The following is a 25,979-nucleotide window of genomic DNA, read 5'->3' as shown; positions in this document are numbered from 1 at the left end:
GACAGAGGAAGACCCTCCCTGCCTTGGCTTTCCCCTGCAGACAGGCTTCTCCCTTGACATGGGGCAGTGACTTCCTTCCTCTGTGATCCCAGTGACAGCTGCATTTGGTACAGCAGGCCTGGGAGGGGAGAGGAGACACTGCACTGGGCTAGAGCTAGACACCCACTACGTAAGGGAAACCTGTTCTCAGATGGTCCCTGGAAGGTCCCCTCCTGTCTCAGGTTCATGAGGCATTGTCTGATAAGCTGGGTAAGGGCATGCTTGGGGGATGAAAGACTGCTCTCCATCCTACAGCCAAGGGTAAGATGTCAGGCCCCTGGATTCAGTGCTAGCTCAGCTATTTACTTGCTGTGGAGACTGGGTCAGATACTGCCTCACTCTTCACATCTATAAAGTGAGATGTCTGGCCTCAGCTTCCTCTTGGACTAGTCGGAGGGCTGATTCATTTGTGCTTACAAAGCAGTTAACCTTGCAGATGGAGAAAGCAAGAAGAGGTAGGAAGGTAGTAAATCAGAAGTGCCCAGGAACATTGTCCTAGACACATCCTGCAAACTAGCAGCTCAAATGGCTCATGTCCATGTTATTGAACTCTCTTCACCTCTGAAACAGAGTGACCTCATGCAAAAGCCTTTTGGGAATGGTCCTCTGCCTATGATAACTCCCAAACCATGCCTGGAAATTGTCTGGGACAGTCCTAGTGGGACCAAGCCAAAGCATGCCAGAGGCATGCTGGCAATTCTGATGATTGAGTTTGCAATCTGGGAACATTTCCTGATATTTAATTTACTAGTAAAGACTTAATTACTAGCGAAGGCTTAATGTGTGTTCTATTAAATTACCCTCAAATTCAGCACTACCCTGATAAAAATCAGCAAGTGTCCCTAAACCTTCTTGGAAACATTGACTCCTCAGCCCCTGGTCATGATCTTTCCATCTACTTAACAAATGTGGAACAAATTATTAAATAATCAATTTATTATCACTTAAAGATGATCAGGTGATAAGAAAAAGCCACTAGAGAGAAAGCCAAGGACAAATCACGTCAAACTGGTTAACTTTCTTTGCCACAGTAACTGGAATAGTGGAGAGAGCAGGTCCAGCAATGCAGGCTATCCTGCTGTGTAGTAAGGCTTTTTGAAACAAACCTGTATGTTTGTCACGGGTATGTGCTTTGAAACTAGTTATCAGTAATTTGCCGTCAGACCATGAGGACTTAAAAAGATCAGTCCCAGGAGTGCCTGGCCAGATCCATCAACTAGTTTTCTCAGTGACTTAGAGGATGAAAAAAAGTATGTTTATAAAACACATAGCTGGCCCCGAGCCTGGAATAGCTTGCAAGACTGAAGGCAGGATAGGAAAAAAAATTATCTTGGCAAATTGGAGAAACATCTCACAATCCACCAGCTAAAATTCCATAAAACCAGTGCAAAATAGTCCACTGAGAAGAGGAAAAAATTAAATGTACCAGTAAAGAAACAGGGAATAGACCACAGCACTGAGGAAATGGATTGAGGAGTTACAGGACCGTGAACCGAATATGAATCACCACTGTGAAGGTATTACATAAAAAGGCAAATTTAATTCTTGGCTGTATTACTAGGACATACTGCTTATAAGACAAAAGAGGTAATTTTTTGTTTTCTCATGTCCTGGTTTCAGCTGGGATAGAGTTAAACTTCTTCATTGTAGCTAGTGTGGGGCTGTGTTTTGGATTTTTGCTGGAAACAGTGGTGATAATGCGGAGATGTTTCAGTTGTTGCTAAGTAGCACTTACACTGGTCAAGGACTTCTTCAGCTCCCTGTGCTCTGCAGGGTGCACAAGAAGCTGGGAGGGGACGCAGCGGGACAGCTGACCCAAACTGACCAACGGGATATTCCATACCATATGACATCATGCTCAGTATATAAAGCTGGGGAAAGAAGAAGGAAGGGGGGACTTTTGGAGTGATGGCGTTTGTCTTCCCAAGTAACCGTTACGCGTGACGGAGCCCTGCTTTCTTGGAGACAGCTGAGCACCTGCCCGCCCGTGGGAAGTGGTGAATGAATTCCTTGTTTTGCTTTGCTTCTGCGCGCAGCTTTTGCTTTACCTATTAAATGTTTTTATCTCAAAACATGAGTTGCCTCACTTTCACTCTTCCGATTCTCTTCCCTGTCCCACCAGGGGGGAGTGAGCAAGTGGCTGCGTGGTGTTTGGTTGCTGACTGGGGCTAAACCACGACATCTCAATACCCCCAAGTTAGAGAGGCTCAGTAAGAGAGGCTTAATCTAGGTTTGGACTAGAGGAAGGTAACAGTATAAGAGGTGCTGATCAGTTGTTCTCCATCTCTCCTGAGAATAAGTCAAGATGCAACAAGCTACACTAGTTTATAAACAGGAGGGAAAGCTTCCCAGTTATCAGTCAATGAGCAGTGTAACAGGTACTGAGGAGGTGGTAGCAACCCTGGCATGTGTTAAGGGCAGGTAAGGCAAACACGTGCTTGGGTGGCATCGGTGTATCTGATCCTGCCTCTGGGCATGTAGATGGAGAGACTTCTGAATGTTCCTTTCAGACTGACACTTCTGTAATTTTTATGTCACTTCCTCACTCATTTTGGCTGCAGGGATGTGACCCCCCAATGCAGTAGGGATAGGCTAATCAGAAACCCTGAGCAGGGTCTCACCAGGGCCTTATCCAGTCTCATTACTGGATATGTTAGTTGATGTTCACCTGTACATCATCACATCCTGCGCTGCCTTCTTACAGGCTTTGTGCTAGACCACCCCATTCAAGAGCTTACTAAGAGCTATTTCATTCTTTATCTCTTACCCCTCTGGCAGGAGGTGTATACCATAATCTGATTGCTCTCACAGCTAGAAACTTCTCATTTCCAGCTTAAATATGCTTGTGGCCAGTCAGCAGCCACTTGATATGGAGTAGTTCAAATTCATACTCCTGTCTGTGGATATTCTAAAATACAGAAGCTGATGCACTTGCATGTGAAAAACTTCCAGATTTGTTCTTCAGGTTTCAAGAAGGAAAAGATTATAAGTTTGCTGAGGAAAAGGAACAGGCTTGCTTTCTTGCATCAGTATGTAGATGACCTGGATGACATTACAAAGGAAGCAAAGTTGTAGCACAGGAAATGCTGAAGAGAGGGTGCCAGCTGAGGGCAGAACCAGGAGACCCAAGACCAGGTGACAGGCATAACGAGGTTATCAGCTTGACGGATTCAGGAGGGCCAGGAGAACTAATATGTGAATTGAAAACTGCTGCTTGCAATGGCAGGAATGTTGGCTTGCTTGTGAGGGAGGAACCAGTCCCCTTTTCTGTCTTCCAAAAAGATGTGACAATGAAGGTCACACTTATCTGCCCGCAAAATGGTGTATGTATGTCTCTCTGTGGAGAAGTGCGTATGTGAGAACTGACAGTCCTCCCCTGAATCAATACTCACCTTTGTAAAGGAGAAAATGCTTTCTGCTGAACTGATGGCTATTTCATCCCATCGCAAACCATAACAGATGGGTTTTCTTCAAACCTCTATGCATTTTAAGATTGTATTTACACTCACTACGCAAGTCTTCTGTCTAAGAGGGGAAAAAATAACATTCTCCCGCTTCTTCATTTTCTCCCTCCCCCTGGTGTTGTACCTTCCCAGGGCTGCGGGCTGGGTCTTATTCAGCTTCTTTACTGCCTTCTGACTGAGCTGCTTCTGCTTGGAAAGCAGTTATCTGTGTCTCACCTTGGAGGTGGGAGTTCTGGCTCCTTTGGGTTCAGCAGTGCAGGCTCTGTAAAAGTCAAGTACCAGACTGGGAAGCAGAGAAAAGTATAGCTATCCATCATTTTCTCTAGACTGATGCTGTTACCAACACACACCACCACCCATAGTACAAACGTAAGGGGGCTTTTTGAAAGAAAAGTGAAACACGCTAATTAGGTATCAGTATTATCACTCCTTCTATGACAGACATCTGCATTCCTGGCATTCTAGCAAAATTTCAGTCAGCAGAGGGTATTTAGCCAAAATGAAAATTCAGTCTGTGTGTCTAATAAATGCTGCTGCTGCCCAGCCTTCCATTTTTTGGTCAGCAAATAGCTCTGCTGTTCTCTGTCATGTAACAGTCCTGTCCTACCCTGAAGACAGATGCACTTGAGTGGTGTTTCTTTGCTTTTTTTTTTTTTAAATACAAGATAGCAGTGTTTCTAAAAAGCTTTCTTGGGTCAGGACAAATGCTACTATGCATATGTAACGCTGTGATTAGCATCTTGCAATGAATTGGCTAACACACACGAAGTGCTATCTCCTGGTAGATCAAACAGCTGGCTTTTTCCTGCAGCTGCTTTAGCACAGAACTAGTGTTTGGGAAGTAAGCCCCAAAGACAACCTGAAGTTCTCAGTGGTTGTAACATACAGCAAAACAGCAGCCCTGCCAGTGCCTTGCTTTTCTGAGAGATCGCCTTCTTCCTAGGTGAGCCCAGGTCCCCCGCAATGCAAGAGCTGGGCTGGAGCGGCCTGAGCAGCGCAGGAGCTCGAAGCAGGGTCGAGCTGGCTCCCCTTGGGGGAAACCCAACTGGTCAGTACGGATTTGCCCTCTGACAGGCCCAGAAGGCACGCCCGGCCGCTCTGAGGGGTGGAGGGGCAGGACAAGGCAGGCCTGGGAGGGGCACAGAGCAGCAGGCCCCGCTCAGGCTGCCGCTGGCCACCCTGCCGTACATCGTTGGCTGTCTTCAAACCGTGGCAAAACGCGCTCACACGGCCAGAACCGCCGCCGCCGCCATCCCCCGGCTGCCCCACCGAAGAGGGCCGGGCTGAAGCGCCCTCACCAAGATGGTGGCCGCCTCACAGCGCAGCCCCTCACAAAGATGGCGGCAGCCGCGCGGACGTGGCCGCGCTCGGGCGATGTCGCAGAGCGGCCGCCTGCGCATGCGCGGCTGCAGTGGTGCCGGGGACCATGGGCAGGAGGCGAGGGGGGCTGAGCCTGGCCCGGGAGGTGAGGGGGGCTGGCGGCGGCGGCGATGGTGATGGTGCGGGGCATGGCCGGGCTTGTCAGGGGCGAGGTGGCCGCCACCGCCGGAGCAGCGTTTGCCTGGAGAGCGGTGGGTGTCGGGGAGGGCCGGGGCAGCGGGGGCTCAGGCGCGCCGCAGGGACCAGGCTGTGCTCTGCTGGTGCTGGGCCCGGCCGCCATCTTAACGTGCGATGGCAGCGGAGGCAGGACGGCCTGTGCCGGGCCCTCGGAAAGCTTGGCGCCCCGCCCTCCATCCCAGGCCTTTGACTGAGAGATGGTGTTTGGTGCCCTTGCTCCTGAGCCCTTGGGCCAGTGCAGGGGGAGGCAGTGAGTGCGTGTGCCCGTGGGAGGGTGCAGTGGCAAACCCTTGGCACTGACTGGCAAATCTGTGCACAGCCTGGCTTGTGTGCCTGTGGTGGTGAGGGTCAGCAGTGTGCTGGGCACAGGCTGCTGCTTTTGAGGAAAGCAGCGATAAACCAGCATGTGAGGTGCCTGTAAATCACAGCAAGAAGGGGAAGAGACTGGTTTCTGAGAATATGCCTTTCTTATAAAGCTGCCTTTTTTTTTTGTTGCGCTTGGGTGTTTTGTAATTTCCTGAGTGGCACGAGGGCTGCTGGTAAGCTTTGTTTAAGCTTTATATTTCTATTAACAAAGTGGGGCATGTTAGTGGAGGTCTCTCGGAAGCACACTTCATTCCAGGTCCTGCACTGAACAGTGCTGTCTGGACTGGCTTGGAGGAGTCAGTGGAGAGCCTGTAGTTCAAGTCATAGAATCATAGAATGGTGGTGTGGATACTTTAGGGATAATAAAAGCCTGAACCTTCCTGGCAAATGGCTAAAATGGGGCAGAATCAATCCAGTGAACCTCACTGGTCGCCTCTCTGTCCTGAAGTCTTTGACATGAACATATGCACAACAGACCAAGATAGAGTAGAAAGGCCAGGGAAGGGAGTTGGGGCTTGTCATATATGCTTCATCAGCCAGTAATGTAAGGGTGAGTGTCCTGCTGTGCCATATGAATGGGAGTTAAGTTTATAGTAGTCTTCTGGTCTATTTCATCTAGTTTGGTTTTCATTAGAGAAATAGACATTTCTGGGCACTCTAACCCAAATATAACCACCAAAGGGAGTTGAGAGCGGAGTGTGCTGACTGTCCAAGCTTCTCTTCAGTGAGACTGGTGGGGAGAGTAGAAATAATGAATTTGTGGTGGTTGTCGTTTGAGATGCAACAGACAGGGAGAGATGAGATGGTAGAATCTACCTTGCAAAAAGAGAGGTGGTAAAAAGGGTGAGCCCATCAGGGACCTGCTGGTCACAGAATGAAAAGGGACTGATTTTAGCTGCCCACAAAATTTTTGTAAAATGTCTGGGGACTTGTGGTAGCTTTAGATTTTTTTTTTTTTCAAGTTGTCATGATAGAACACACTACTTTTGGAAGGATTGTAGAATTACTCTTCTTTGGTGTGTTATAGACGAAAACAACCTCTCAGTGCAAAGATACTACTAAAAGATAAAATCCCTCCCCCTTGCAGTGGTGAGAGAGGTACTGAGCAGAAGTTAGGGATGAAAAAAACAAAATCCTTTAAACCAGAGGAAGAGATGATGGTGTTTCAGGTGTCAGAATGAATGACAACTAAGATATTAATTTCATAATACAAACTTTTATTCAGTTCAGTATTACCTTCTGAACTGTTATGATTGTGAAGAAAACTTTACAAATAAGGCTTAATATGACATGAAGTGTGGCTAGCTTTGAAAGGCCTAATCTAGGTAGAGTCATGCTTGTTTAACTGAAGTCATGATGCTAAATGAATGCAATTTTCTGTATGGACACTTATCAGATTAGCTTGCACTTACAAATTGCAGGTGTAATTGATATGACCTGGTTTAAACTGATATGTGTCTCCATAATGTTGTGGTTGTTTAAACTCATGCCACTTTTCCTTTCATACAGTCTTTCAACAGGCAGCCCTATTGACAATGCTGAGCTGCATAGAACTTCCTTGGGAATGAGAAAATGCATCAGGAAAATGAAACTGGGAAGACTGTTCCATTTTGTAGCAAAGTAGTGAAAATAGAATGAGCTTAAAAGAGTGACAAGGATGAAAATGGAGTGAGCTTAGGAGAGTGACAAGTGTGGAAAACTTCTATTTATAAAACAACTGAGCATACCATGAAAACATGACTGCAAGAAGACGCAGTATAGGTCTATATCATCTGAATGCTATTTGTAACTTTAAACAAAGAATGACTGTTCACTGTCAATACAAAATTAGGGCTAACGAATGAAACTAGCAGCTGACAAGCTCAGAACAAACAGGAGGGGTTGGTTGTTCCCATAACCTGTGGCTGTGTTGTGAAGCTCCTTGCCAGAGGATGTTGTAACCCTTGAACACATACTTGTGACTCAGACAACAACTGAAGAAAATTCGTGGAAGCAAAAGAGTGGGACTATTAAATGCAAAGAGAACGCCCTGCGCTCAGGCAGTGCCTGAGCTGCAAAATGTCGAGTGTGCATTTGGCAAAATTATTGTTACGTGTGTTGCTGTTTCTGACAAGGCAGTGGCTGATCAGTGTCTGTGCAAGAGCATAAAGAACAGGGAAAAGGTTAACCTAGTCTTTACTCAGTAAAGCTGTTCTTAACAGGATTTTTCAAAAAGCTGAGAGTGGTGTTGTGTGGTCACATCTGTGTGCTGTCCTGCAAAGCCACTGACATGAGCTGAGGCAGGGTGGGCTGACTAACTGGATAGTCTCTGCAAGGCTCAAGGAGGAGAGGCAGGTAGGATCCAGCCCTTTCTCCTTAACCAACACAGAGGGTTGATCTGCAGGATTTATCTTAGACTTTGCTGGTGGATCATCCTCTGTTGTGTAGTAGCTTGCCTGGTAAATATTGCCAAGCATGCTGTGGGCACAGCATTTGCAAAATGATTTGCCAGCATGCAAAATGATTCCAAGAGCGTGGTGAAAATGGAAATGTGTCCATGAACTGCAAGTTAGCATTTGAATTTAAATAAAACTCATCTCTGCTGGACTGATTTTAATAATCCAGCCAAATTTGTGGATGCAGGAACCACTAATTCTTCTGCGAAAAGAATGGCTCGAGTGTGCTAGCAGGTGACAAGGCATGAGAAGACTGCTTGGGAAAGTTGTGTGGTTTTTTTTTTTGTCTCTACCTCTTCAGTTGGCTTTGATCTGTTTTATGAGGGTCAGAAGATGAAAACCTCATTACCTAACACTGTTGGATGTAGACGTATGTGTGATATGGCTCTTTGCCAGTATCTTAATTAGGGTATTCATAAAAGCAGAGGGTGGATGCCAGTTCTTGAAAAGCGCTTTTAGCCTTTCTGCTGGAAAGAAAGCTTTTATTAATTCATTACAAAATGTATTAAAAGGGATCCAGCTCAACTCTGTAAGCAAAGCTGTGTCTTTTTCTCTTTTCCCTTTGTCTCAGCCTTCATGTGAACCATTTCGGGCTCCCTGCCCAAGATGGTCCCAACAAATGAGATTTATAATAAGCATGTAAGTCAGTTTGGATTGAAATCCGCTCCAGGTCTCTCTGGTTTAAAAAGGTCTCCAGATTGGGAGTGAGTGTTGCCAGAATTAAAAAAACCCAAAAGGCCCAATGCCATGTCATATCTTGTGGAGCAAGGGAGGCACGTGGTCTTAGGTCCCTGTGTGCATCCAAAGCTGCTGGTACTTGACTTTCTGGAGTGGCTCCTGAGGAGCAGAAGGGCAGCTCTGTACCCCAAGCTGCTGCCTGGATGTGAAGCACCTGTTTAACTTGCCCATTTTAACTGACACTACTTAAAGATGTTGCTGCAAGTAAAGTCCTATGTCCCTGCTACAGGCCACATGAACCTGAGGACCTGTCATGTGAATGTTCTGCAGGCTGCACTCCAGCTCTGTCCCAGAGGATCCTTTTCATGGAAAGGAGAGCCAGAAAGAGTGAGGGTTTGTCTTTGCAACTTCTAAGCCACTGTGCTGAGATTGCCACTAAAAAGATAAGACAGTGTGAAGTGCAGTAATGGTTCAGCTAAGTGAGCTTGGCTCTTGGTTTTTCATGTGGGCTTACAGTAGGCCTCTGTACATACCCCAACTAACCTTCTCATGTATTAGTAGAAGGGAAAGCTTTCCATCTGCAGCTCAGGTGTGCACCTGCTTCTAGGACTGCTCTCCTGGAGAGCTGCTGCAGGGAATTATGCCAGAGCTCTACAGGTTTTCATGTGCTACGGCTTTACAGGCTACGGCCCCCACTGGGAGTTTCCTCAGCAGCCCAGAGAGTAATCAGTAATTGCCAGGCATTACTCTCATTTCATCCTGTGCTTATTTTCTATTCTTCTCTTTCCTTTGCCCTAGAGTGAAGAGTTACTTGGGTGGCTGGGCTGCTGAGAGACTCCTAGCTTGCAGGAACAGATCCCAAATCCTAAGTGAGGCAGTGGCACTGACATATTAAGATAGTGCTCTGCCCATACTTTGGGTTGGTGTCTGAGGCTCTTTGTGTAAATGAGCCACCTCCAGGAGGCAGATAGTATTGCCCTGATCTATAAGTAGGGAAACTGAGGCATGGTGTAACATTTGGGATGTCCTTTCTTACAACCCCTAATGCCCCAGACTAGACTGAAGAAAAGAAATAGTGAGATTCTGGAGGAAAAATATTTTGCTTATTCAGCGATCTGTTCCTCCTTCCTGGCCTTTTTTTTTATTATTATTTTCTGTCCCTTGTGCCCCAGCTCAGCAAAGCTGATGGTGCAGTTCTAGGGCATTTGGTTTATTAGCAAATTATTGCTCTCCAGCAGGGGACCCAAACTCTGGTTTTGATTTAAAAGCAGTAAAACCACTTGAAACTTTCAAAGTATTATGTGGAATCTGGAGATTTTTAGTCAGCAGAAAGTAAAAGCATTGGCAGAGTTGGGCAGAATATCCTCTTGTTATGTCTCATGAAATGACGGAAGTATGGGCAGAGAACTAGTGAGAGCAACTGCAAACCGAGCAAAAGGAACAGCTCGGGAGGAGAGGATAGGAAGTGCAATGACATGGATAATTTAGTGGTGGGGTTGGCAGCTCACTAACCAAAGCTCTCATTAAATTTTATTATTTAACGTGATTTTTAAATGTGTTTCCAGAGCAAGCATGGTGCACTGTAATAAGCTTGCTGGCTAAGAAGGAGCCAGGTAACACATGCTGAAGTACCTCTTGCTGCGTGTATATGTGAGGGTTTCCAACAGATAAGGGAGCAGAGATAGAGTCATTTGTAAAATGGTAGGAACTGGTGAGGGAGATGGTCATTCTTAAATTGGACTGGACAGACACCCCACCTCCACTCTACTGCACTCTGCTATTAATTTAAACTTGCTCATAAGGGCCACTAAGTTGGTGAAGGGCTTAGAGGAGAGACTGTATGAGGAGTGGCTAAAGTCATTTGGTTTATTCATCCAGAAGAGGAGACTGAGGGGAGACCTCATCATGGTCTGCAGCTTCCTCAGAAGGGGAGGAGAAGGGGCAGGTGCTGATCTCTTCTCTTGGGTGACCAATGACAGGACCCGAGGGAACGGCAGGGAGATGTGCCAGAGGAGGTTTAGGTTGGATATTAGGAAAAGGTTCTTCACCCAGAGGGTGGTGGAGCACTGGAACAGGCTCCCCAGGGAGGCAGTCATGGCACCAAGCTTGACAATGTTCTAGGAGCATTTGGACAACGCCCTCAGAGACATGGTGTAAATTTGGGGCTGTCCTGTGCAGGGACAGGAGTTGGACCTGATGATTCTTGTGGGTCCCTTCTAACTCAGGACATTCTATGATAAGCGTGGTCAAGAGCTGACTTGGGTGAAGCCCTTGGTTGGTCCTGGAGCAGACTGGGCCAATGCATCTCACTGACTAAGCTGTAGTGGATGACAGATAGTGATGAGCAGCTGGAGTTACCATTCTTAACTGGCACAGCTGGGTATAGAGGAGGACAATTATCTTTGCCCTGACCAAATGCATTTTCAGCTAGCATTCTTCAAAAATATCCATGTCCCCGTCCAGGCAAACTCAAACGTTGCCAAACACAGAAACGCCATTCCCTGTGTTTGGAATCAGGCGATGGCCTTGTTGCTCCCCTTAGGCTGAGGGGAAGCTGTGCAGGTGCCTCTGGGGAGCTTGGCATATCAACAGGCCTGGCAGAGTTGCCTAATAACGAGGGACTTCAAAATTGCTATCTGGTAAAATGGAAAGATTTATTTGAGCTTTGTTATATGTGCCTCCCCTCCCTAGTTCTGCTGTGCTCCTCGCAGTGAGACTATTCAGCTGACTGGCTACACTTTTCGCAGTCTGCCTTGTTCTTCCCTTTACATCAAGCCCCTTCTCCCATCCTGCTTATTTTTAATGCTTGCCTGCCTTTCCTGGGCAGAAGGTGAGAGATTGCTAATGAGTGCAGGACGGAGCTCATGCCCAAAGCAGCAATAATTAGGGATCACTACCTTTGATTTTGTTTCCCATATCACTTTTTATGGGAGTGTTTGTGCTCTGGGCCACCACTGAGGCTGATGTCCAGGCAGCTAGTGTCTCATTCTGCCTCGGTACTTTATCCAGCACCGTGCTGCCTCTTAGCTTCTGGTTTGTGAAGGCTCCCACCACAGAGAGGCCATGCTGCCAGCCATCTACCCAGCCTTGGCCTTGCTTGGAGAACCAGACACAGCATGAGTGTAGCACTAAGTAGCTAAAAAGAGAGGTCATTGCCACCGCAGGGCACTGAGACTATTTTCTTTCAGGCTAAGATGTTGTGTTCATATCTGATTAGTCCTATTGTTTCCCTGCTGGAAGCAAGCCTGAAAGACAAAGTTTTCCAAAAGATGTCTGTGCTCTGGTTGCCAGGCAGAAAAGAGGAATGATTCCCAGGAGAACTGTTGTCCATGGTAGGCTTCCCTCCTGGGCAATCCATTTGCACACCAGTAGATCAACCCTCTTGTACTTACCCACAGTTATCCCCTCCACAGGAAGACAGAGGTGGCTGTTAGGAAGCCTGATGAGGAGACACATGATGATCAGTGTTTTTCTGCATGGGAACATGTTGCTCCCAAAACTTGGTGCATGTCAAAGGTGTGGATGCAGTGGTGAACACTTTTGAGCATACTGTGCAGGTTGCTGTTGAAGATTTAGTTGGGTAGAAGAGACAGTAGGAATCAGTGTTTTCCCTTTGTTCCCTCTTCACTCAACCAGAGAGCTGAGGGTGTTTTTAGTCATGTCCCATGAACTTCTGCATCAGTTCACAACACTAAATCAAGACATTGTCCCTCAGCCTTTGGCCAAGGCCAGTCTCTCTCATTTTATCTTTTTTTAATTGCATGAACATGTCTTTGATCACATCTTTGCTTGTGGAGCCACGTGCAAAGAAATGAGAACAGGCTGGAACAGGGTCAGATCTTAGCAAAACGGTGCTGGCCAGCCACACACGTGGGAATGTTAGAGTTGGCTTTGCTGTGTCTGGGATTACAATGTCACAGTTGCCTGGGGTATAATACAGGCTTATCTGGGAGGCAATGGGCTCTCTGTGCAGTGATCTCTATACAGAGCTGGGGCTGTTCCTCCCTTGGTTTGGGGAGAAAGGAGGTGAAGTGGCTGAGCTGCCACCCCTTCTGAGTGCGGGCAGATCCATGTTAGCTGGGAGAGGAAATGACGGTGAGTGGTGTGGTGTTTTTCAGATTGATGGACTGGAGGAGAAGCTGGCATGTTGCAGACAGAGCATGGAGGAGGTGGATCTTAAACTGCGCAGGGAGAAGCTCAGCCCTGAAGGAAGGTATTGATAACCACCTCCTTTTACAGCTGTGGCTGTGTACTTCAGCTAGCTGTCATTCTGAGCAAGGGCTCTTGAAGGGATGGGAATGGATGGTTTCCCATTACAAGACTCTCTTTCCCCAGCTTGGAGGTTACTTGGGGAACTTGCCAGGGTAAGACATTCAGTGGTACGTTGAAAAAGCTTTATCTTGCCAACAGCCTCACTCTCCATTCTGCACCACAACCAGCCAAGCAGTGCCTGAGACTTGCCAGTTCATTTCGAGAGCTGGCTCCTGGCATGCTAGGAAACAGCTTTGTGAGTCTGGCAAAGGTTCACTGCACGCTGTTACTCGAGCCTTGCCTTACCAAAGCTGCCTGAGTTTAATCAGGGGAGATGTGGAGCAGCTACTACTGAGGGCCAAACCTGGGATGCAACTGCAAAAGGGGCTGAGGGAAATTACTCTCTCTGTGCCTTTGTGGCAAATGTGTCTGGATGCAGTGACACACTGGCTTTCCTTGGGAAAGGGAAGAGGGACAATTCCCCTGAAATCTGTCACAGACATAGAAGAGGCAACTGTAGGCTTCGAGAGCTGGGACTCAAGCAAGGACTTCGACCTGGATTTTGTACCAGACACAGGCAGAACCTGCTATTTCTCTAGAGTGCGAAGCAAGAGATCCTAGATTTCCCAGCTGATTCTCCAATATCTCTGCCTGAGGATATTCTTCCACTCACCAGCATCCTACTGCTCCTCTGCTCCTAGCAAAAAAGGCTAGGAAGCTCAGTCACAGGGCCAGGGAGTGGTCCTGTTGGTCCTGGTGTCTGCTCTATCTCCTATAGAAACCAGTAAGAAATGATCCTAGCAGCAGTGACGTCTCCATGCTGATACTTACCAGTCTCAGCTTAACTTCTTTGTTCTTCCTTTTTTTTTAATCTCTCTCTCTCCCCCCCCTTCCCTTGCCTGTACTGGGGTTTGGACATATTTAGACAGGGTCCCATCACCTCCTGTCCCTTATCTCTCTAGCTCCTCATCTCAACAGTCCTTTTCTACTCCTAAATTCTTCTTATGTTTACTGTCTATATTCTTTATGTGGCACTTAAGTGGCCAACCATCAAACCTACAGTTGTGGTAACTCAACAGGATGGAATGTATCTGTATAATTTCTCCCTGAAATATAAGGCCTAGAGCAAAGAATTAGGAATAGGGATTTCTGAGCCTTTTATGAATCTTACAACTTGTATGGAGAGGGAAACAAATTCTGTTGCCCTAATCCAGACCATTCAAAAAACCCCGGAGGAAGGTACGATGATCAAAACTATTGATTCAGTGAGTACTACACAAAGGAGAGCTCGGCTTACCCATTTTGAAGTTCAGTTGTCATGGTTTCTTCATGTATCATTCTCAAAGCCTCTTCCCTTGACTGTCTTCACAAGGCAAGCTTCTAAGTAGCAGCTCAGTCATGTTGGTAAATCTGTCTTCTCACTTCCTCCTGGCTGCATGCCACATTGCCTTTCCCCAGTTGCCTTTAAGAGGCCTTTCCTCTCCTGCTGCCCTGACGTAGCTTGCTTTCTTGCCATCCCTTACTTAACTAGCTGTACACATAGATTTAGATCTCTTTCCTCCTACAGGTTCTTGCTCTGCCCCAAGGGAACAACAAACTGTTACACTTACTGCTTTCTCTGTCTGCTCCAAACCAGGAGATAATTGCTAGTGCATGTTTATTTATATGCATACAGTCTGAAAGGACTGACCACGTCCTCACTGCTGTAATGGAGACGCTGCTGCTTTCAGGCAATTTGTTTTGCACTTATATTTTAAACTGTATATTAATTAATCATCTGCAGTTTAAGACAAGGGATGCGTTGGCCTGACTTACTCTTTATTATTGTTATCCTGAGTCTCCAGTCTAATAACAGGTTGTTTAACTGGTGGTTACTGGGCTTGGATTCGGCTTGTTTTCTTGAGTTGACCAATCTGTGTAAATTGGATACCTCTGGCAAAGGGATCCCAGCTTCAGTTGTTGAAAAGAATTAGCATTCCAGCACTAAGCCAGATATCCTGGAGGAGCAGGGTCCTGCCCCATTCCATTGCTGTGGCAGAACTTCCTAACCCACCTGGGGCAACAGAGGAGGGGGCTCTGACACATAGACCCCTTTCTAGCCTGCTTGTGTACACCAACACTGTCCTGAAAGGAGAGATATGAAGCAGTTTGGGGGAAGGAAAAAAATAACCTAAAACTTCTGCATCTCTTCTCTTGCATAGCTGGGGGTTTCTAAACTGTCACCTCTTCACAGTGAAGGGCAAGGAGCTCATTCTGTGAGCACATATCCCTGGCAGTGGGATAGTCTCTCTTCCATCATATAAGCAAAGAAACAGGCTGTGTTGTGCCTTGCAGGTAATGAACTCCTCTTCTCATTACAGAAAGTCACTGGAGAGAGAGAGAAACTTACTAATGACCAAAGCTGACAAGTATGGTAAGAGCTTCATTAAAAAATGGTCCCTCTGGGCTGGATGGGATCAGTGCTGCAGCTTAGCTTCGTCTTCAAGCTCCTAGCACCTCTGACTTCTGCCTTTGAATTTAGTTTCAACAAAAGGGAGCTAGGCTGAGGGAAATCTAGTCAGCATGTTATAACAGGAGTCTGGATCTTCCTGCTTGAGCTGTGCTATCAGAGGCAGAAAAATAATCATCAGCTAATGAGGGGGGAAAGATGTCCCTTTCACGTTCCCCAAATTACCAATCTTTAGATATTCTTAGCCAACAGATTTAGGGTGGCTCTAAACATCTCCCCCTCTTCCCCTCCTCCCCCTTTTTTAATAGAGGCTTGCTAAACAAGCTGGCAAGTGCTAACTGGAGTGTAGCAAAGTATACCTTCCGTGGGGAAGGTTCTCACTGCATCAGTTTCTGGGCCTGTTCAGCACACAGGCATAGGGATTCACACTGATGTGCTGCCTGCAATTCCAGAGAGCCAGGGTCTGTCGTTGCTGTAAGTCATGCTTTAGACGGTTAAAATGAGAGTCCCTCTGAGCTGCTGCACATTTCACAGCACTTCCATTCTGCTAGGGATGCTGCGTTGCATGTCTTCAGGCTCCTGGTGTTGATCAGTGTGTTAGCTGCTTGACAGCACTCTGCAGCAGTGCAAGCACCAGAGCTCACACGAGGGAAAAGAACCACAAGTGTTCTTTAGGCCTGGAGAGTTGAAAGCTGGGGTATGGCCAGCAAATCTGTAATTTGAACTCACGTTAAAGGACTGTTTCCAGAACACTAACAGTTACTTTAAACAGATTCAAAGCTGTTCCCTAAGGGCCTCGCACAGGAGACAGCAGAAGACTGCATATCACTGCCACCCTTTTACCAGCAGTCAGACATCACTGCTAGCGTTAACAGCACAACCTGACAGGCTGCTCAGGCAGCAGCAACAGCCTCACCTAATGGTGATGGCTGCTCCTCCTGGCACAGGACAGTGAATGTGCATGCAGTCTTTCTAGATCACTGCCATGGCCTCTGGTTAAATCTGCTTATTCCAGCTGACACACTTGAGGCCATGAACTGCAGTTGCTGACAATGGCATTACTCCATCTGTTTAAGCTGGCAGAGCAGTCCTTGGGGTCATGTGACCTCCTGCCCCTACCACCTCCTCTCTAGCCTTGTGGATTCAAGCAGCTTGTTCTGTGGTTGCATGAGAATGTACTAGGTGAAGAATGGAGGCAGAAAGAACAGCAAAATGCCTCTTGATACCAGCATGGGTTTGGGGATCTGCAGCACCAGGGCATTCCTGCTGGAGGCTGCTAGTGCACATTGTAGAGGCAGTAACGTGTGCAGTCACTGCAGCTGCATTCAGGAGCAAGAGCAGTCTGGCACTGGAGACAGTCTGCACCCAACCTTGCCCTTCAAAATAATTATTGCTGTTTGGCTATGCAACGTGTAATGCTGTAGGCTTGACTTCTTGCCTATACCATCTAGCAAAGTCTTGTGGAACAGAACTAGAGAGAACAGGGTTCTCATCTTTGGTAAAGGGAACAGAACAGAAATGGACAGCAGTAGGACTCCATACTTTTGGTAGCCACTTCCTCTCTCTGCACCTGTGTGTTGTTTTTTTTTTTTTGTAAACCAGGGCCAGAGAAAGTGACCTGTCTTTAAAAAGCTGCAGACCCCAACAGAATGAGTGTCCAGGGTCAGACCTGTTCCCGACTCATCCTTCAGGGGCACAAGGAAATCCAGATTCTGCAACATTCAAAGATGGCCACGGTTATATTTAAGCACTAGGAAAAGGTACCAGGCTGTTACATCTACAAGACAGTAGAAATAGCTCTCTACCCTCTGTCTTCTTCATTCTCTTAGGGAACAAGCAATTATTCTAATGACCCGTTCTGTCCTTAGCAGGGTCCTAGAGCAAGGTCATTTGCAAACTGGAACTGGCCTGACACTGAAGCACTCCCAAGTACAGCCACTGAGATTCACAGGATAAGAGTTAACAAAGGAAAGGGTGCTTGCTAGTTTACTTCCTGTTCACCACTTCTTATAATTGGCAGCTTTGCATACTGATCCCAAAAGAGCTGCCTGTGGCCAAGGTAGCAGTGTGCTTTTAAGATGGTTTTGAAAGATGTAACTGCAACACAAAACATTCACAGGCAAGCCTTCTGTTTGTTTCCCAGAGAAAGAACTGAGTGTGCTTCATAAGGAAAATCGCAAGAATGCTGCCCTTGCTGTGGCCATGGGGTTGCTGATTGCTCTTATTTACACCTGCTGGATGATGTGATTGCATTCAAGAGTTCTCCCTGCTGACCAAATGACTGTCCTGCAAGGAGCTCTTTCTCCCCTCACCACTGTGCCTCCTCCAAGGGTGAGAATCAACATTTCAAATGGCTGTTCTTGTGTATCCTCTCCAAGCCTCATTGTAGGGAAGCTTTTTCTCTGAGAACTGAGGGGGATGGGAGACAAACCAGAAATCACAGCTCATTTGTGGTTGGAAGTCAGGTCAAGCAGAGCTCAAGGTGGTGCTGTCTCACCCAAAACACAGTCAAGGCCATCAAGCCTGATGCAGGAAGGCAATACATCCTTGCTTCTGAAGAGGACCTCTGTGGTTGCAGACAAGTGCTCTCTGCTCAGCCCAGTTGGAATACATGGCACCTTCTTGGTTCCTGTGACTCAGCCATAAGCTGAAGGGACACCAAGCTCCTTGAATCAAAGGGTAACTTGGGTATTGTGACCTAAAGGCTCCACCTGTTCCCAGAAGTGAGATAAAGATGTTTCCTCCTCCATGCTGACTTACAGGACCAAAGGAATCCTACCTGCACAAAAACAGGAGGAACGTATCTTTCTGCACGCAGGTTGCATCCAACTTCAGATCTGGGTGCTTGAGCTTTGAGAAGGTCTACCTACCCCTCCCATGCATCAGAGCTTAGTAGCCATTTTGCACCTCTGAGAATCAACACTTGAGAATTTACTATCAACTCCCAGGGATGGAAGTGCCTCTGCAGGGCTTAAATAAAATAATTTGACCTTTTAACGTCTTGTTTTTCTTTTTTTTCCTCTTTTGTAACATGCCTCAGACACTGCTTTATCCTCATCCTATCATCTCCCTGCTGGCACACACTGCACCACAGTAAGCCTAGACTGGTTAGGCACTTAACATCCCTAGTCAGCAAGGTCTCAACAGTTGGTGACCTGGGATCTGCTTGAGTGTTTGCTACCTTTGAGTGGAAAAGCAGCCTAGTGTGCTGCAGACTGTCCCCTGTAGTACCCTATCATTCTGATGCAGTGACATACACTAGGTTGCCCTCAGCATACCCTAATTTGCCAGGAAAGCCTTTAAAAGTGGACTGCAGAAAATTTAACTGCGCAAGGTACTTCTCGGTCTCCATGCTAACACACACAGAGGCCAGAATTTTGTGGGAAGCAAAGTAAACAAGGACTGTTGTGAACTAAAGGGGCTGTATTGGTAATAGACAGTGAAAGCAGAGAAGTCAACACAAAATGATACACAGCCTAATAACAACACATTGTGCAATTAATGTACATAAACATTTCCTTCAGCAAGACGTTCTTCAACCCCCCCCCCCTTCCCAGCATAATCCCTTTGTATTTATCCTGCAGCAGGGAAGCAAGTAGCATGGCAGCTTATGCTTGCCTTCTTTAAGGGAGATTCAAAATCAAGGTTCAGTGCATCAACGATAAAAATAAAAGCAAATTAAAATCAGGAGGAGCTAGAGGCAACTAGGTAAACAAAAAGTATCTGTTCATAAAAAGCTAGCCTGCAGGCTAACCAGGTTTTCATGCACCCTTTTGTAGGAGGCCTAGACTCACCCTAGTGTACTTCCTAGTCACCCTCTGTCTGCCAGCCTGCAGGAGACCAACGCCCTGAGTGGAGGGGACAATGCTTAGCAAAGGAGCCTGTCAAAGGGAGTAGCATGCTTTGCTGGCATTGGAACAGCCTCAATGCAGTCCAAAGAAGCACCAGAACTGAAATTACTTGTTTTAAAAAGCCAACTGCACATAGGCCTGGAAACTACAGATTTGGGAGGTTCTTTATTTCCCACTGGGAGAGATTCCCCCTCATTCCCCATGGAAGTGCCTTTGCCAAAACAAAATTGCCAGTGACAGGCCTCTTGTTCTTTGGCTAGGGAAAGGCCACCATTTCTTTCATACATGTTTTACTGATGCTTGAGAGCAGAGTGGGTCTGCAGGTTAGCAAGAGGCTGCATTAACTGCTTTGGTAGACCTGTCTGGGGACTAACAACCACCAGTGTGGAAAAAGCAGCTCTGACCCACTTCACTTTTGGGCAGAGCTTGAGAAGAAACAGAATAGCTCCCCTGTACAATATTCAGGGCTACCTATTTGTAAGCCAACCTCCCATCCACTCCTGAGCTTCGCCTCTTCCAGTTTCCATTGACCAACAGACTGTGCCAACTCCTGTGCTGCTCCCTTAACCAGGGGCATGGGTCCTGCAGTGATCAAGACTGCATATAATTTTCTGTGGTGCAAGAAGTTGCAGCTGGTAAGTTCATTTATACCAAACTGTAGAGAATTAATACATGGTTACATGGAGACAGTTTGCTTGAAGATATGGAAGTGCTCCAAGCTCAGAGAGCAGAGCTGACTTGTAGGATGAGATTCAGCGGTGTGCTGCGAATGAACACAAAACCTACAATTGATTCTGTGGGCTTCAGAGGGTGAAGGTGGGACTTCTACAACATGCCATCCTTGTTCTGGCTTCTTCGGGTGGGCTGCAGGGCACCCATGCAGCTACACACCTACAAGTGAAAATTCCTATGTCTTGCTACATAAAGCTTGTTCAAATCGTACATATGGGTGTGGGGAGAAAGAAACAAGAACTTAAACAACTGCTATAGATTCTAGAACTATAGCTTTCTTTAAGGCACAGTTCAGTCAATCCCTAAAAATCAGCTTCCTCCCTACTGCCAATCTGTCTTTAAAAACAAGCCAAGAACAACAAGAAAAAAAAAAGGGGGGCAATTTTGCTGCTTGACCAAAAGCAGTCAACTGTGTGTTATTATCTTCTGATTTATATGGAAGACCTGGCAAAAGTGCCACGGAAGCCAGAAGTGAAGGTAGAACATGCAACAGAAGACAACTTTAAGCCCAGCACAGAAGTGCACGGAGAAATCTGTTGACACACAAATACCATGCCAAGAGTTTCACAGCTCTGTGCCTTCACCCCAGATGCAGTTCTGGGGCCAAATGAGACCTGGAGGGTTTCAAAGCCCACTCTGACACATTTAAAAAGGAAAGTCTGGTAACCTTTCCAGTGGGCACAGTCAGGGGACGGGATTTCTTCTGATTAACCAACATGGTCAAAGTCAAGATCTCTTTTCACTGAAGTCCTAGAGTTTTTAAGTCAGACACTCCCATCATTGCCTCCAAAGACCTCCAGCATCCCAACTTTCCTGTGTCTTCCCTCCCACATCTGCTTTTCTCCCTGAAGATTTGGGTAATACTGTGGAGTACCAAGAATCAAAGCACCTTGGTCTCAGAAATACCTCAAGGCACAGACACATTCACCAGTTAACCCCAGGCTGCTGGCTCAAGATCAGTCACGACCTGGAAAGGGGAAATCCCTGTCACAGCAGCTTCTAGAGGTCTGAGAAATCCCTGGCACTGAGCACATCAAATCTGTGCCAGGAACTCTACTCATCACCTGTGTTGGCCTTTGTCCAACAGGATACTATCACATCAGAATTGCCAGTGGCCAGCCAAGTGCCTTGATAAGCAGAAGTGTTGGAGACACCAACAAGAATACACACTTGCATCCCAAAGCTAGCATTCCCCAATGAGTTAACACCCTCCCCTCCACTGGGTAGCGTGGGCCTTTGACAAGGCCCAGGAGACAGACAGCTGCCAGGAACGATGCAGGGCTGCTTCAATGTGCTGTTGCCCAGCTCTGCCAGCAAGACATCTCTGCTCCTTCCCACACAAGCCTGGAGAGTTCTGGCACACACAGAGCTCCAGAAACCTCACTGAATGTTTGAACAGGAGCGAAGAAAGCTGCCAGGCCCTTGGCCTCATGCATGCAGTCAAACAGGACAAAAGGGTGTTAGGCCTTGGCTCCAGGAGTCACCATGGGTACTCTGGCAGCAAGCGCTACCTGGGCTGTACTCTTATATACACTGCCAGGGCAGGGCCTCGTCCTGTGCCTTCTGCATACCAACCCCTGGTTCGATCACCTCCAGGAAATCAGCTCTGGAGAAGACCAGGATAGAAGTTGTGGAGCCTCCCCAGTCCCTGAAGAATCCAAGCTGGGCTCAGCCCCCCAACCCCCTCAGCCCCCCAACCCCCCCACCCCTCAAGAGAGCAGGGTTAGGGGTAGTGCGCTTGGATGAAAGACAGGACATCCTCCTTTGATAGCTTCTCTGGATCTTGCCTTTTCTGAGAGTCGTGCACTTTGACACCTTCCCCCCACTCCCAGAAGAGGCGGCTGTAATGGCAGATGCTGTGGGCAGAGAGGAGAGTAAGATTAGTTTAGCAGGGGAGGGGAAGGAAAACACTGTCATCCTAGCCGCAAGGTGCACTACAGAGCCAGCTGCCCTCAGCAACGGAAGCCACACAGATATTCTATCTAAAGGCCAGTGCATTCATTCACCTTACAAACTCCACAGCCCTTAAGGTACAGCAACTTCCAAGCCTAAGAGATTTCCATGGAAACAAACTTGTTAATTCTAGCTTCACTCAAGATTCAGTTCAGCATTTGCTGGAAGGAGACAGGGCATTAGGGAAAAACCTACCTCCCCCCCCCAAGCTTTTGAGAGGATGAAACTGTCATTGCAGGCAATGGAAAGGCCTTAGTGAAGAATTGAGAAAGTCTGCCAGCAGCAGCAATCTAACCACTCACCACAAACCTACTAGAATCAGTAACAGCTGTCCTATGGCGCTTTGCAAACAAACAGCGCTTCACACTGTATGAAAGCAGCTAGGATCATCCCCTCTTTCCCCTCGTGTGAAGTAACCAATCTCCACTTGGCTGCTGAGAGTTCTGGTCCTACAACGCCACCTCTCACTCCATCCATCAAGCACAGCCTTCCCTCGCTGCATCAACATAGTCCCAGCCATAATGAAAACAGAGCTGCTAATTACTGCCGACACAGCAGCCTTTAGTTTTGTACAATTACTGACACTTAATATTCATAGCTTATTTAGTGCTACTGTTCTAACAAAGCGGTACTAGCACAGCGACAAAAGCACACGTCAGTGGCTAATTATAGGCACATTAGTACTCACTAACCACAACACACACATCCCTTCTGGAGTCCCACACAAGCGCTCCCTCTACCTCCTCAGTTCAAGCAGGTTCATGCTGGCCTAATTCTAAGTACTTAGGCAGAACTAACCACATCCTGACAGAGGGAGGGAAAACACATAGTGTGCCTCTGCTTTTTAAGCCTGTTCTTTCATTTTTAAGAATGCTTAAGCTTTCCTTAACCAGCTAAGAGCACTGCTGTAGGGTATGTAAGGAGATGCAAAGTAAGAAAATCAGGAGCCCTATTTCATATCAAGCTCTTGCTCACAGGCACGGTCATGGGTAGTGGTGGTGGAGGGCATCTCTTGAGACTACCTGAGGGCAGTGTGCGCAGAAAACCTCCACACATGAGCCCTGAGGTGTCACACAGACTCAGAATTACTTAAAATGTGGCCTTAGCACTCAACACACACAGATGGGGGTCAGCAGCCACAGTGTTAATGACTGTCCAATGACAAGCCACTCCATCCTTTCCCAAGGAGCTGCTGCTTTTGTCTCTCACTCTCTCTTTAAACAGCTCCCAGCTACCTACAGCCTATTCCAGAGCCTGGGCTAAACAAATTGGGATTTGCTTTTAAATTAGTAACTTCCAACCAAGCATCTTAAAATACAGAGATGCAGCAAATTACAGTTGCTTGGCTCGATTTCCATTTCCCTGTGTGCAGGGAGGTTCAGTAAGTTGTATTCTGCTGCAGACAAGGGAACAAAGTTGTGAGGTGTGTGTTATTCATAGCAATTAATTGCACAATCCACAAATCCAGATCAGCAGTTTCCCGAAAGTCTGAGAAGGTGCCAGCTTCTGCAGCACACACTGGTGACCAAGCTGCGCTTGCACTGCAAACAACTGCAAGAACATTGCACAGCGTGCCTGAATGCCCTTCCAAACACATATGCAAAACCAGACACATATGCAAAACCAGACACATATGCAAAACCAGACACATGCACACACAAAAGAAAACTCACACACAACTATTCTTCCATAGCCTCAGCTCTGGCTTGTACTCACTGAAAGGGTGCAATGGATTCAGAAGGGAGGTCGTATCTTGCTTCCTTGGTCATTTTGTTGAAGAAGAATTTCCTCTTGGAGTTTTTGCTGTATGCCATTGTCCAGGGATCTTTCAGAAGAGTCATAGGGTCAGACAGAAAGTGGAAAGGAGAAGAAAAGCACAGTATAAATACAGATACAGTGCAAGTAGGGAGGAGGAATCTACAAAAGTAATTGTGATCCTTCTCCTACTCCTTTTTCCTTCCCTCTCTTAAGACCACCTGCTTCCCAAGCTCTTCTTTATTCACTGAGAAAAAACCCTTCTCCCTGCCTTTAAAAGCTGACATTCCAAACAGGGTATTTCCATGTACTATTACTCTGGAAAATATCTTATTGATGAAAAATTATCTCATTAAGAAAGTCATCAGTCATGTAAATAAATGGAGCTACCCACAAAATAGCTAATCAACCCACAACATAAAAACCTATTGTATAAATACCCTAAACCTTATCCAAATCCAAGCTACCCTCATTACCTGAAAACAGTCACTCTCTAGTCACTGGAATACTCCCATTTATTTTTACCAAGTTAGACCAGGGGCAATCCTGGTCAACACTACTTACTTGAAGATACAAAGAGAAGTTAAATAAGAGCAGAGACTGTCTCTTCCTACCATTCACAGTCCGTACAATGTAGAGTCCTGTGGGCACAAAGTGCCGGTCGTCTCGGCCAGTGTAAGATAGCCGGGGTATTCCTCCTGAACTCTTGATGATCTTCATCTCTAACCTAAATGTTAAGAGAAGGCAGTGATAGAGGGTCCCTGTTTCTTCCTTTACCATCCTGGTGCACACAACATGACACCTGCACACCCACTCCGGAAAGTCACAGCGGAAACTGACAGCTCTGCACATGACAGGACAAAATCATCACATCCTGGAGAATTCAGTCTCTGGCCTCCCCCACATGGCTAGAGAAACCAGCCAGAGCTGTCTAGATCAGGCAGCAAATTGAGTGTTGCAATGAAAGATCTGTGATGATCTACCACACAATCCAAATGAGGCTCCCATTTCAGGTATGAACTCTTAATCTTTCAAGCCACTGACACTTCTGCACACAAACTCAAGCACCATTACTACTGTTCCTCTTGCAAAGCACATTGGCCACATCTACAGTATTAGAACTCAGCAGGATGATGCTCTCAGTCAGCAGCATTTCTGAAACAGCAGCCACCAGCTGCCCGAGCTCTAACAGCTCTTTCTCCAGGACTCCTCAAGCATAGATCAGCACATCCCTCCCATTCCTGTCCATTGGTGGCTGACAACCTCTACGGGCACCGAAGTCTCTCATTTGTGCCAGCCACTTACCTCACAAAAATCTTCTCCATTTCCTCCAATCTGTACACTTCCTTCACTCTGGGGGGAAAAGACAAAACTGTAGTTTGTTTTTTTTTTAAAAAAGTTAACTGTCCTCTTTTTATGTCCCAGCTACAGGGAGTGGCCAAACAGTTCATTGTGTACAGCATGAGGTGGTCAGGCACGAGTGAGGTTCACCCTTCTCTCCTCAATCTTCTGCTCCAGTAATTTATTTCTCCTGGCTTGAGAAAACCTGACATGACACCTGCATGCTCATGGCTGGGTTGCTGTAAGCAGCATAGAGGCATCTCACTGCTAAGGAAGCTGTGCATTTTTATCTCAGGCTGAGTATACAGAAGAGGAAGAACAATGGAAGTCAGGTGTTTTTGCTTTACAATGAGGTGAATTCACCAAGGTCAGCGCCAGGCAGGTTCTGGCCTCAGTATGCTGGCCTCAGAGTAAAACTAAACTGTCTGATCTTCACCGTTATTACCCTCAGGGACACCACAAACTTGTTAGTTACCCAGAGGTAAAAACAGCCTTTTTTTTTTCTTTTTAAATCAGTGAAGAAGTTTCAGTATCATCATTCTTCTTATGTCAAGCTACTTCTGGTTTTGCTGTTCTGAGACACAGAAAGACACAACTGGGAAGCTTCAAGAGCACTGCCTCTGATCAGACATCCCAACCACTCACTTGCCACATACCACTACAACCATCAGGCTTCAAAGAACACCATTTGCACACCTGTTCACAAGAGCAGTAAAGGACCCCTCTACAATCTATTTCTACAGCTCTCCTTCTCACTTCACCTTCAGCCCTCCCCAGTGCTCCAGGCTCCTCCAGTTATTGCAACTACCTGTTTGTTTTGAGTTTAGTTGAGATCCCACTTATTATCTTTCATTAAACCACCAAGCAGACCATCCTTTTTCCCTTTCTCCAGCTTCTCTCACAATATCACAGTGCATCTGGCCTCTGAAACAGAGGCTGTTCCGTCCACAGTAACTATCTGATACCCAGCACAATGATGATCTTACACTCCACCATAGCAGAACTAATTAAATAGAAGGTCAGGTGGCAACCAAAGGTGAAGCCCGTTGTCAGGGATTTTCTTGGGACTGTAACTTAAACCTTCTCCTCAGGCTAACCATTTGGAGAT

At 46.7% G+C, this 25,979-nt stretch overlaps 2 protein-coding genes across 6 annotated transcripts in view; one reads left to right on the top strand and one right to left on the bottom strand.

The window, feature by feature from the left end:
• The first annotated feature begins 4,873 nt into the window (after nucleotides 1-4,873).
• Nucleotides 4,874-18,236, top strand: CCDC167 (coiled-coil domain containing 167). Of its 3 annotated transcripts, none has more exons than XM_064446008.1 (4): nucleotides 4,874-4,968; nucleotides 12,658-12,752; nucleotides 15,151-15,203; nucleotides 17,383-18,236. In XM_064446008.1, exons 1-4 carry the CDS (start codon nucleotides 4,930-4,932, stop codon nucleotides 17,484-17,486), a joined length of 291 nt encoding a protein of 96 aa, XP_064302078.1. In that variant the 5' UTR covers nucleotides 4,874-4,929; the 3' UTR covers nucleotides 17,487-18,236. The 3 variants fall into 3 exon arrangements, with proteins under 3 accessions (XP_064302078.1, XP_064302077.1, XP_064302076.1); XM_064446007.1 differs by having other exon boundaries at nucleotides 4,951-5,074; XM_064446006.1 differs by lacking the exon at nucleotides 4,874-4,968 and adding an exon at nucleotides 8,819-8,932.
• Nucleotides 18,237-18,642: 406 nt separating this feature from the next.
• The window catches only part of CMTR1 (cap methyltransferase 1), a 33,716-nt gene continuing 26,379 nt past the window's right edge, over nucleotides 18,643-25,979 (bottom strand). For all 3 annotated transcript variants that reach the window (XM_064445999.1, XM_064445998.1, XM_064446000.1), the window contains exons 21-24: nucleotides 24,836-24,883; nucleotides 24,145-24,257; nucleotides 23,492-23,600; nucleotides 18,643-21,678 (exon numbers count right to left, since the gene is read on the bottom strand). In XM_064445999.1, coding sequence (XP_064302069.1) covers nucleotides 21,546-21,678; nucleotides 23,492-23,600; nucleotides 24,145-24,257; nucleotides 24,836-24,883 — 403 coding nt within the window. In that variant the 3' untranslated portion in view covers nucleotides 18,643-21,545. The remainder of the gene's footprint in view (nucleotides 21,679-23,491; nucleotides 23,601-24,144; nucleotides 24,258-24,835; nucleotides 24,884-25,979) is intronic.

This window comes from Phalacrocorax carbo, chromosome 3, assembly GCF_963921805.1.
Source record: "Phalacrocorax carbo chromosome 3, bPhaCar2.1, whole genome shotgun sequence".
Lineage (NCBI taxonomy): Eukaryota > Metazoa > Chordata > Aves > Suliformes > Phalacrocoracidae > Phalacrocorax > Phalacrocorax carbo.
The sequence above is the reverse complement of the archived record's forward strand: the minus strand, read 5'-3'. Positions and strand labels throughout refer to the sequence as shown.